The sequence below is a fragment of the Vitis vinifera genome, chromosome 10 (genome assembly GCF_030704535.1).
Source record: "Vitis vinifera cultivar Pinot Noir 40024 chromosome 10, ASM3070453v1".
In the NCBI taxonomy this organism is placed as follows: Eukaryota; Viridiplantae; Streptophyta; class Magnoliopsida; order Vitales; family Vitaceae; genus Vitis; species Vitis vinifera.
Window position 1 is genome coordinate 6,546,924 of NC_081814.1, and position 13,148 is coordinate 6,560,071.

A 13,148-nucleotide genomic window follows, 5' to 3' on the forward strand; every position below is an offset into this window, starting at 1 on the left:
TTATAGGTAACCACAACCTTGACTGCCTAACCTTAGTTATGTTAGCATATAGATGCCTCATGGAGGCGTGACTAGTTAGGCAACTACAACTTTTTAGGAAATATACACATATCACGATCTCTATTAGTTGGCTGGGGTTATCTCTATTAGCTATTAGGAATGATCAGGTGTGCCTTTTATGGGCAGAATGGGTTGGCTCTAGCTCATTGTAACCATTGCCAACTTTTTTATACAAACATTGTTGGGTGGCTCAATTGGAACGATCCCTTTAGGTTGGGGTCCCTACTTTCGACTTGCTTAGATATGATGGTCTTGGAGCATACCTAAATATACTTCGGGTTACCTATTTAGATGGCTGGTCTATGAGTGTGGTATGATGGTCCCAATTATGCTTATTTGGAACCCGCACTCTTCCATCCAGTCATGATCGATTCACCCATTAATGCGATCCGATCTCGAGGTCGGGCGTGGATCCGCCTAGGAGAGCCCCAACCCATCAAATGATATAATTTGATGATATGTTTTAAAGATTAAGAGATGCCTCGATCATGTCACAAATGAAATGATCATGGGAAATGGGTGTATGGCCCACTGGAATGCGACCCATTCCTAACAAAAGTAAATATACATATAACCTAGTGTGACAACAATGTGCAAATTAATGAAAAAGCATAATCAGGGCTATACACTTTTTCCTCTCAACAAACACATTTAAAACGAGTCAAAACAGCATGAGAAAGATGTGAAAGAATTTTCTTTGACCAATCAAACAAAAGAAAGTCCTTGGTGTACTCAACCTTTATGCACAATAGACCGGAAGACAGGTTTATCCATGGATGATATACTTCTCAATCAATATCAGCAGAAACCTAATGAAGAAGAAAAATCAGAATTAGAGGAGTGCTGATACTGCCTAGTTATATCGGAGACTAAAAAACCACATGTATAAGTTAATTTATCATATTACGAGACAAACAGGAGAAGTTTAAAGGCTGTACCAATGCTGCGGAAAAGAAATATTCTAGGCGTTTGGCTGCTGGGAGAGTTTGGCGCAACGCAATTGAAGATGCGTCCAAGAAAATCACGTAATTGTCAGAAAAGGGGGACTGCAATATGGGCGAAGAAAGAGAAGCAGACACGCAAGCCCACACCTAATACAGCGTCAGCAGCATCAGAGCTGCTGCACCTGCACCTGGACCCGGCCGTCATTTCACCTATTTACACCACCACAGATTTGACGCTCCTCTGTTTTTTTTTTAAATTAATATTATTTATTATGTTATGTGGGCCCAATTTCCCACGTGGCGGTGGCAGATGTCGTTTTAAATAAATGCCCCCCCGGCCCCCTCACGAGCGAATAATCTGTCGGCAGCAGAGGCGTCACGGCGGTCTACCCTTTGGCGTGTCCCACGTAAAGACTCCGTCACCCTTGTCGGTCACGGCGGCGTTAGCTATGTCACGTGTTTTCTTCACCCATCATCATTATAATTATCATCATCCTCCTCCTCCTCATCCATCATACATGGTGAATATGATGATGATGATGAGGTGGGTGGTGGGTTTGACCGGGTCTTGACCTTTCTGTACGTGGCAGAACCAATCCCATCATGGAGTGGGCTGCCCTTCCACGCCCATATATGTATATAAAATAGAGTCCTTCTTTTCCTTTCCTCTGTCTTTTGCTTGTCCTCGTCAACTTTTCAACCAGCCATTTTTATTTCTGTCTTTTTTTTTTTTTTTCTTTCAAGCTTTGAATAATGCTTTTTCCCACGCACTGTCTAACGTCATGAATTCAGTAAAGGACAAACATAAAAATATATGATTCCTGTCTTAGCTTGACAATTTTTTTTTATTATTAGCAAAGTTTGAAGTTTTTACTTGCGAAGGAGACGAAGAATCCCAAAGGCAGTCCCGTGACAGCGAAGTTAAAATATTTTATTTGGAAGAAAAAGATGATGACTGATGACTGATGACTGATGAGAGAGTGGGGAATGTGAATTCAAAGTTTTGATGATTATGCGTGGCCATGCAGGGCATGTTGGAAGGCAGCAGAGCCGTGGGTTTTTCTTTTTCATGGTGGTCAAGTGGATTATTAAAAATTAAAGAACCTCCATTTCCCTTCTCTCTCTGTGTATGTATATTTGGGGTTTGTCGTGTGGTAGCTGCCAGCCTGCCGTCTGCATGATGATTTATTATCCCATACATCTAAAAGTTTATGTTGGGGGTGGGGGTGGGGGTGTTTACTGTTTACTGTTTACCAAAAGTAAAGAAGGGAAGAAGCATGTTTGAGGCAATCCCGAATGTTCCATAAAAAGTGGCTGTAACCAGCAGATCATCTGCAGATGCAAATGGCTAAAGGGGGTGTCATTGGGGACCAGATTTAATGAGCAATGGACCATCTTACCGATAAGGTGATATTATCCCCTATTCTTCAAGTAGCTAGCTTACAGAGGGACAGGGAGTCGGGACACCATTTATAGAAACCACCAAGGATTTGTAAAATACCACAGGAAACAGATGGTAGGTTTTGAAAATATGGGGAAATTTATTGAATGAAAGTGGGCCGACAATTTTGCTCAACCTTGATTTTCTTTCTCCGTTAGAGATGGGCCTTCTTAAGTCTTAAGTAGCAGTCAAACAAGGAACGCGGTTATGACCCGCAGGGCTGCCGGGGACAAACATTGAAGTCCAAACAGGATCCTATGGTGGTAACGTTAAAAAAGTTGCTTTTTGTGAAAGCAAGCAATAACAAGGAGAAAGAAGATCAATCCATTGAACCAGACTGGAAGGCGTCAGTACCAATTCCTCCCAACAAGAAATCAATTTTAAATTCCTAACCCAGTGTAGCCAAATCATTGACTCGTTTGGAACGTTGGAATGGAGAATGAGAATTCCTCCTTGTCAATTTTCGTTTAGATTATTTTTTAAAATAGAAAATAAAAATAAAAAATCGCTTATTTTCCATTTTACAAAATAAAAAAATTGGAAAACCAATAACCATAAAATTGTTTTGTATTTTATATTATAAAAAATAAAAAATAAAATATTTTTAGAGAATATATTATCTTTTTACTAAAAATTTTTTAGAGATATTTTAAAAAATAATTATATGAATATATATAATAATAAAAAATAAAACTTCACACATAAAAAAATTATTTTAAAAATATATTTAATAATTAAAAAATATTTCATATTCTCAAACAAACTTTTATTTTATAAAGTATTTTAAAAACTATTTTTCAAACTACTTTAAAAATATAATTATCAAACAGACCTTTCATTTCTTTTTTTTCACATCTTGAAAATATTATTTTTATTCATTCCATTTTAATGAAAACTTAATTTAAACAGATTAATGGAAGAAAAATAAAATTATTTTGTTTTGGCTCTTTTACATTGTTAAAAAAATTCTAATAAATATTCAAATGGAATCTACTCTTCCCTGTTTTACGTTAGGACAAAGAAAAAAGAAACTTTAAGGAGCACTAGATTAACGCGATTCCCGTAATCCCAGGGCGGTAGACTACCATGACCCATTTACAACTACTCTTACACCTAGCAAAAAGGCGATAATTTGTTTTTGGTTAAGCGTGGCACAACCTTAGCTAACACGATCGAAAGTCATAGCAAAAGCAAACATAAATAGATAACCAACCAGATACGAGAACCTTCCCAACTTGTATTACTCAACAATTATAAGATTAAATTATTTTTTCTTAGTGTCTCAATACTTGTACAATTTTGTCTAAGTCAGAGAACCCAACCCCCCACAAGAGTAGTATAATCTGATCACACTCTCCTCTTTGTCTTTTTGCAATGCAGGAGCTTTATACACCTATTGTCATTCCTTTTGAATTTTGAATTCAAGTAGAAACTTGGGGATGTGGTTTAGAAAACTGCCATAAACACCTAGTTGAATACACACCTCTTTAGCTTAAGGCATCTCTTCATGCTTCATGCACAACCCACAAGCCTATATGATGTTCCCTTTGTGTTGAGCCAAAGCCTGGCACTTAAGGTGTCTTTTCCTAATGGATGCGATGTAACTACCTTTACAACTCAGCCAAATATCATGTTCGACCCGTGTTGCAAGTCACCTATGCCAATCTAGTCTTTAGCCTCTAATACATGTGGGTCAAGCCTACATCAAATATCTTGTGTGTGCTAGTTAGCCCCGCATCAGCATCTAGCCTTAGCCATGTTCATGTGTCCAACCCATCTCTCTGATGTATCAGTGCGCTCTAGCCTATGCACTGGTGCCTGCCCATGGGCTATATCAAGGTACCATGGCACAATGAGTTCATTATCCATGTCATGGACTAGCTTGTTGTGTGCAACCTGCTATTGTACGCGATACCTTGTGCCAACACAAGTGTTGCCCCCTTTTGGCAACACTTCACCTCCTTTGTGATGCATTCAAAACCTCCGTCTCCACCTTGCCTCATCCTTAAGGTCCTCATGAGTGCAAGGGCCTACCAATGAGGCGCTTAGTGTTGCGGTATTGGAGGCTAACAACATCCTTATCTGTAGTGACCACAAGCATTGCTACTTTCTAAGGGACACAAGTTTCTTTAAAGAAATATTCCGTGCAGACTTATTTGACATGTTCCTACATTTTTCTTTTGTTCTCTATTTATGTGTTAGCCAAAAAAAGAAAAACTTGGTAATGTGGTACACTTTCAATGGATATCTACTTGTTACATGCACAACCACCACCTATTATTACACTTAATGTGACCTTTCAACTAATTCAAGGTGTTCCTTGAAGAAACCCTCAATGTGATATTAAAAATATACCTAGTCATAATACATATATATACATGCATAACTTAATGTTTCAAAAAGAGGATTATTTAAGAATATTCCCAAACACTGCTTTTGTGCACAAAGGAATAGTGAAGCAAGGAGTTAGATTAACTAAGGTCCCAAAAAACATGTTTAAATCATTTTGCCCTTTCTAATTATGGTATCAGCACAATTATAATGTATTGGCCGAACTAATTTTTATAAGTTTGTATGATAAGAGAAGATAAAAGCTTCTCAGAATTTGTTATTGGAAAAAAAACAAACCCATTTGGAAACCTAGAAATGTGTTTGATAAATTTTAATGAAAAATAATTATTTTATTATTTGTCAAATTATATATATTTTAATTGTTTTAAATTGTTTTCACTTTTTTAAGGATTTTTTTTATAAATATTTATATGAATATAATAAAGAATATTTTTTTTTTAAATAATATTGCAAATAAAAATTATTATTTTTAAATATAGAATAGATTTTAAATTCCTAAACATAATTTTTATTTTTTTAAATCATTTCTTGAAAACGGTTTTAAAAATGTTTCGAAACATACAATGTTAATATGCTTTAACTGTAGCTGTGTGTGATACAATCTCAATGGAACAAATGAATCCCTACATTGATCGACCCTGCATTAATCAATGCTCCATGTTAACTGAAAGCTGACTTGTATATTAAATAATATTATTCCTAATAAATATATTATTAACCAACGAGTGACGTTGATGGCAGACACCTTTAATCCAATTGATATTCGGGGGAGGCGAAAAAGGCAGTTGATGGAGAAGCCCAAGAAGTAGCAGATAACTAAGGCAAAACCCATTCTAAGCTCAAGTATCTATGAATCTCCCACGTGTAACTCTGTCAGAGATTCTGACTGGACGTCTCACACGCTGTTTACCTTATCCCTTTATCCTTTCGCAACTCGCAAGTTTAGAATAAAAAGAAAAAAAAATAAAAATTATAATCAGTATCAATAATTACTATTTTCACCAGTCTTTTTGCTGTTCTTCTTTGGAATTTCTAGAAGAGGAGATGAAATCAGCACCGTCCAAATCGTTGTACAACAAAAGGTGGGGTGCGCAGCGATTACGCCAAAAGGGAAAAGTCTTCTAGGAATCAGCGACTACAATGCGCTGCTAAACCACGCCGAAGATGCTAGAAAATAATAATTAAATTAAAAAATAATGATCATGAGGGAGAGGAGGTGTCACCTCATTCAGCAACAAACTTCCACTTAAAAAGGCGGTGCGGCAGCAGCCGCCCACACCTAACCCACCCCTTTGCTTTTGGCGGTTGCTTTACTTCCCTCTCTCTCCTCTCTCATCCGGGCACGTGGCATACAACTATGCGTTTCTTTTTTCTTCCACTGCGTCGCTGCCCTGGGTCCCACATTACACCTCTTTTTCTCCCTAATACGCCGACCCGCCGGCGTAACTGTCTGTCCCTATCCGACACGTCACCATGCATCACGCCACTCCCCGCCGTACACATTTCAAATTCCTTGGCCCGCCACCTCTCCACCTCCTTTTCTCTCTGGCAGTCCCCGAAAACATTGCCGACGCCATAATACAATATTATACTTTTAAATATAATTTATTTTTATTTACCAAATTACTTTGATTTTTTTAAGTGGATGAATCATTGATGGATATGATGCGACTGGTTAGCGGGTGGTGATGACGCTGAATGTGGACCACCAACTGATTGGATGGCATGTCCCATCCCATCAGACCCTCATACCCATATGAGGTTATTATAACATGCATGGTTGTACGCACCGCGGCTGCCATCCATGACATGGCCATGATATCATGAGTGATTAATTAATTAATAAAGAAATGACCCCAAGTGGAAAGGCAATTAAAAATATGTTTGATTAAATAAAAGGAAAGCGAAATCTTGTTCATAGATTTCGACGACCAAGACCGGGCCCACCAAAAAGCAGCAGCCGCGCTTCCACTTCCGGCGCCCGCGTCCACGTGGTCCCCACCCCTGTCTGCTACCCCATTTTCGCGTTGATATAATGAACGCGATCGGACGGCCGTATAACACGTGCAATCCAAACCGAATCTCGAGAGGTGCCCAGTCAACAAAGGTATTACCCTCCCACCGCTCATCTCCCGTGAATTTTAACCCATTCCTACCATTTACTCGCGAGATTTTAGTGGCGTTATCTTACCCTCCATTTTCATTTGTATTCATTTATCGCGCTTTCGGTTACATTGTTTTCATACTTAAATATGCAATTAATGGATTTTTATTTATTTAAAATTTTTTAATATGAAAATTTTTAATATCTTTACCAAGATATATAAAGAGACAGATTATTTTCTTTACACCTATTTTAGCATCACATTCATTGCTTTCCAGAAATTAATAATAATTATTAATGAGAGAAGAAAGAGGTTTCATATAAATTACAGAAACCATCACTTGTATGTTTTCAATTTCTAAAACAACTTTTCAAATCGCCTTAATTTGTCTTATTAATTTAAACTAGGTGATGTTTGTTTTTTTACTTAATTTTAAATAGAACCTAAATACTTAATAGTATTAAATATTAAGTTATTTGTTTTTATAGTATTTTATTTCTATTAAGTATTAAAAAGTAAAAAAAATCATTGTGTTATTTTTTCTATTTAGTAAAAAGTTTATAATAAGTTATGAAAAAGTAAAAAAACAAACAATCTAAGTAAAAAACCAAAAAAACAAACACCACTTAACTCTACTTTTAATTATTCCAATTGGGTTAGCCTAAAGATATTTAATTTTTTCCTTCACATTCCCTGTACACAAACAAAGTGCGTTTCGAAGAGGAGGCTCATCGGCTGTGGAAGTGGAACCCACGATAACAACACCACCTTGCACTTACAGTGGGATGCTGATCAAAGCAACAACTTGGTTTATGATGAGATTATTAGGAGTAGCTATTTCTAGAGAGACATCACATCAATTTCCAGTTCTAATACTACTGTGGGGAATTCATATTCAAATATATACGGTAAGATCAAGAAATAAAATTTGATGGGTATGTCTGTCCAATTTCCTAATATTTTAAAGAAAATTGGGTCAAAAAAGTTTGGTTGCATGATAGAAAATGATAATAACTTCTCAATACCATACTTAGAAAGGGGTCTCCCTTTTATGAAAAACAATGGGCAACCAAATCATTTGCCATTTAAAAGCTAAAGCAACACCATTTTCAACACTAAAGCATAACGTCCTAGTCAAGGATGTCATCTTGAAATTGAATAGGCTCATATTTCAATATCCTATTTTCACGATCGTCATAAATTAATCAGAGCCATGCAATTGTATATTGCAAACTAAGAGCTAAAATTTCAATTGTTGAAGAAAAAGGAAAAAACAAAAAATAAGGGAGGGGGTTAGGGGCATGGGGCATGGGGCAACACGCCAGTTACTCCAAAGGATATTGATTCTATTTTAAAATTTTAAATATAAAAAACACATGCTTTGCTGCCGACGGCTGACACCTGTCCAATTATTCCTTACGCTCCTTAAAGGAAAAGCTACCACACGTGGCAGTGATTCCAGCAACCGCTCTCTAACTCTCAAGTCAACAACATCGATCGTGTGGTGTCCGTACTGGACATGGATCCCACGTACCGTGGCATGTCCGCCGTTGAGTAATCCGGCACGGTTCCGGTGTTCATGAAGGGAAATGAAATAAATAAAAATAAGTGTTTGAAGCGAGATTCAAGAAATCGTCAATTGCTCCTTGAACAAAAACAGAGTACATCTGAAACAGCAGTTACTTGTTACCAACAACTGTGAGAAACGCTTGATTTCTCTGTTGCAAAAAAGAGATCAGCTATACACATGGAGATGGGACTCTCAAGCCATCGCAACCACTTTTCTTCCTAAATTTTGTTTTTTTCTTTTTGCCTATTTTCTTCCTATGGTAGAATAGATAAGAAAAGAGAAAATTTTTCAAGGGAAAAAAAAAAACGAATTGAAACGTTATCCAGTGAGGACGCAAAGATCAGAGAAGTATTCAGGCGATTTCAGGCGGGGGAGGGCGGTTCAGATCGAGATCGATGAGAACGCGTGCGCGAGGCTTGAGATCGTTGTGGTTCAAATCAACCACAGATGATGAGTCGGAATCGCTCTGGACCCCACCGGTAAGCGCGGCGCGGAAATCAGACGCCGCACGGTCGAACCTCAGTCTCTGAAAATCTTGATTCACTCTCCCAGTCCGTAACATCGCGTCAAAGTAGAAAAGGTGATTCGCCGCAGGCAAGCCTCCGGTCGGAACAATTCCGGCAGCCGGCGAAGGGGAGGAAACTTGAAACTGATGATGCTGAAACGGAAATCTCAAGGCAGTGGCATATCCAGCAGCAGCACCAACGCCGACGCCAACGCCAACGCCGACGCCACCTCCGTGCAGCAGATTAAGATCCAATGGAGAGGAATCAACCATTAGAGCCGGCGAAAATCCCTCCCGGCTGGAAGACTCCACGGTGCTGCTCTGGCTCGGACTCTGATTATTGTTGTTCAGATTCTCAGAAACCAAAGGAAAGTTGGTCTTCGCCTTGGCGCCGCGAAACTCCCGGGCGGCGGAGTCGTACGCCTTGGCGGCTTCCTCCGCCGTATCAAAAGTTCCAAGCCATACACGGCTCTTCTTCCCTGGATCCCTGATCTCGGCGGCGTATCTCCCCCACGGTCTCTTCCTAACGCCCCTGAAATGCACCTCCTTGGCGTTGGCGCTAGGCTTAACTCCGGCAACTTTCTCCTTGGGCGCCATATTCTCGATTCGTCGCGGTTCTAATTTGCAGTGCTAAAATGAAACAAAAGAGTGTAGGGTCGAGAGCAAAGAAAGGTGGGGAGATGGTTTTATAGAGAAGGGGATCGGCGAGGAATTGAATAAAAGCTAAGAAAGGGTGGGCACAGTCAACGAGGGATTTGACTGATCTGTGGCAGCCGCCCTAAACGAGCGTGGTGGCAATTTACTATTCTAGTCCCCCGATTACGTGGCATGTGGTATGTCGAGAGACGAGACGAGGCGGCAGACCATTGGCATCATTATCATTATCTAACGGCTGTAAATGCAACAGTTGATTGCGTGCTGTGATCGGAGGATTATGTTGGACCGCCCACGCGTTCCTTAAGCGCGTTCACCCAACTCTCTCCCACCACGCCTGTAAGTTGTATATAATTCTCAAATTGTCATTACTCTATTGGATGAAGACTCCAAAAAATTCGATAAAATTTAATTCGTGTATATTTACATGATTATGATACGATATTAAAATTGAAAGAACAGAAAGGGTTCGTGGGGAGAGTCGGGGGTTAAAAAAAAAAAAGAGAGAGAGAGAAAGTGGTGAGGAGTTGTCGGCATGTTCCGCTATCTCGCCGCGTGAAATGGATCGGTTTGATTTGATAGAGGGCATTGCTTTGGTCTCTCCCCCGGGCATCACCACGCTTCCCCCTTTGAACCGCTCGCTTGGACCAACAGCTGATCGGTTTGCCTAATCACATCTCGACACGCGTCCCCTTACTTACGCGTGTTGACGTGAAGGCGCACAACCTAACGCAATTCCTGCCCAACGTCTGCTACCACTGGATTAGTTTCTGACAGCAGTATCAATTTCATCCGACATTTTTCTAACCCACGCTCCCCTCTCATCCGTGTCTAACACGCACTCAACACTCCCAATCAACCCTCCATTCTTCTATCATCATTTCGATGTGACTGATAAGAGGAAGGTGAGGGACTGAGAAAAAAAAAATGGTAGTAAACAAACTAATTTGTTATATTTTAATTATTTCGTTTTGCCCCTTGTTGCATAATCTACCTTCGATTCCGTAATTATTATTATTTTCACTTTTTTTTTTGTTGGTGATAAAAAATTCCCCTACTTTTTTGTTGTAAACAATAATGTTATTATTTTGCCGCTGCAAATAAGGAAAGTTTATAAAAGGAGAATGCTCTTTTTGCATGTTAGTTATCTCAAACAATTATGGCATGATTTTTCCATGTTTTATTTTATTTTATTTTATGGTAAAGGGAGCTTTCATCTTTACTGGGTGTGGTGTTAGGTGGTAGTTCAGGAATTCCTTACCTCAGCCCTCACCCTTTTGCCCTTTCTCTTTTCTTTGTTCATGCACCGCAGCAATTAAAGCAGAAAGAATCTGCACACGCAAGCGAATTATTATTAATAAAAATGACTAGATAATTGCCTGTATTTCCTTCTTTTTTTTTTTAGGTAACAAATTCATGCTTTGTGCACGTTTCGACTCTCGTAAGCGTGACACCCGTACATTAATAAAAGATTTTGGATATGATGTATAGATTATTTCAAATTTTATTAAAGAATAAGAGATAGGGTTGAAGATAGGGCCCTTCAAAGGCTCAAATAATGAAAGGGTTGCCAAAACTTGAACTGAAATTGTTTTCTTTTGTTTCCCAGAACCACCACGTTAGATTCCACATTTTACGCTGGCAAATCAGCTGCATATTTTTTCTGCCGGCTGTTCGGCTAAAGTGGGGCCCGCTAAATATCTGCCTTGTAATTGACCTGCTTGACCTTCCGCATGGCGTCCGCTGTACAGCTGCTGCACTTGATAGACAACCTTCAAAGACACGTGTCATGGAAACCTTAATCCAAGTGTCACGAACCTTGGTACGAGACACGTTGACCGTAATATGTGTGTTGAAACCATGATCCGCAGCTTGGTTGCTTGTGGCTGTGGATGAGAGGGTTGGTGGCAAAGCAAGATGTAGCCCTGACCATGAGCCACTCTAGGCAGCAGCCATTTCGACATTTTCTTTATCTTTGCACCACTTGTTTTCCCGAGGGCCAAACAGTCAACCTGGAGGCCATGCTTGCATGACTTGTGTCCACGAGCCGTATGATGGAGACGGGGTACGACAAGCAAGAGTTAATTTGGGAGTCAGATCGTATGAGGTATGAGGAGCGTTGGGTAAGTAAGAGTGGGTGCGATGGGAGGGTCTGCCTCCTGGCCCTCTGGCTTTGAAGTTGGATGGGCAGAGGAGTCAAAAAGCATCATGAATTTTGGATGGTGGATTGTGATGTGGAATTTAATAGGATGGTGAAGGATACGTTGTGGTTTTGCGTGTTGACTGTCAAAATCACTAATTTGTGCTTGTTTTCACATTTGGGCCAAGTGATGGAAGTTGGGACTTAGGACAAAGTCAAGTTCCCAAATTTAGCCGGTAAGGTGGGTTTGGACGAGATAATTACTAGGAACTAAATGAATTTTAGAAGATAATTTTATCTTTAAATTTATTTTTTATATTATTTATAAATAAATTTGAGACCATCAATGAGGTGGAACTCATACATGATGATAAACATAAATAATCAATAGTATATTTCTCAGATTTGAAAAAATTGTTGCTCACTTTTCAATAATTAAGTGACAGTTTAAAATTTATTATTTTTTCTTTTTAAAAAATATTGAGATTTTTTAAAGAATCTTGTAAAAAAATCATTTTCAATATTTCATAAATAAAAACCATATTCTAAGATTATTATATCGTTTATATATGGTTATTATCATAATAGAATGAATAATTATTTTTTAAGAGCACTCATCAATTGAATAATATATAAATATTCAATTGGCTGACACACAACTATTAAATAGAATAATTCACAATTATTCATTTGGTATTCGCGAAAAAAATTAAACAAAAATAAATTAAATTATGTTGTAATATATTGTAATGATAATGTATTTGTATTGTAAGTATATTACATTTATGTCGTACCTATATTTCATTACAAAAATAATAAAAATATGTTGAAAATATTATATAATCATAAAACTTATTTTTTTCTTAATAAAATTAAAAATTAGAATAAAAAATGTAAAAAGATAAACAAAAATGATATTTTGAAAATATTTTTTAAAAGTATTTTTATTTTAAATAACAAATTATACTATCATTATGTATAATAATTGTAAAGGTTAATTCCAAAATTTTAATTTAAAATTTGAATGTGAATAATTATAATAAATATGGGGCCATACATTATAAATGTCTAGACAAATTAAGTAAAATGATTTAAATACTTTGAATTTTAAAAGTTTTAGTTGAAAAAAATATTTAAACCTATTATTGTTCCCATCGAGACCATTTTTTTTTTTATTAATTATCTCATCCAGTCCACTCTATTGAATTTTTTTTAATTATATATATATATATATATATATATATATATATATATATATATATATTTTACTACATTATAATTAATAAGAGTATAGTTGATGAGGCATTAAAACACACGAGTGATGTAGAGTGTCTGTTACTTTTGGAGCCATCAATCATTTAGAGGTTTCCCAGAAGC

The 13,148-nt window shown here is 37.7% G+C and overlaps 1 protein-coding gene across 1 annotated transcript; it reads right to left on the minus strand.

Moving 5' to 3' along the window:
* Positions 1-8,525: 8,525 nt before the first annotated feature.
* Positions 8,526-10,130, minus strand: LOC100248784 (ethylene-responsive transcription factor 4-like). Its single transcript, XM_002279656.5, has one exon. The coding sequence runs from the start codon at positions 9,572-9,574 to the stop codon at positions 8,825-8,827; it is 750 nt and encodes a 249-aa protein (XP_002279692.1). The 5' UTR covers positions 9,575-10,130; the 3' UTR covers positions 8,526-8,824.
* Between the last annotated feature and the right edge of the window lie 3,018 nt (positions 10,131-13,148).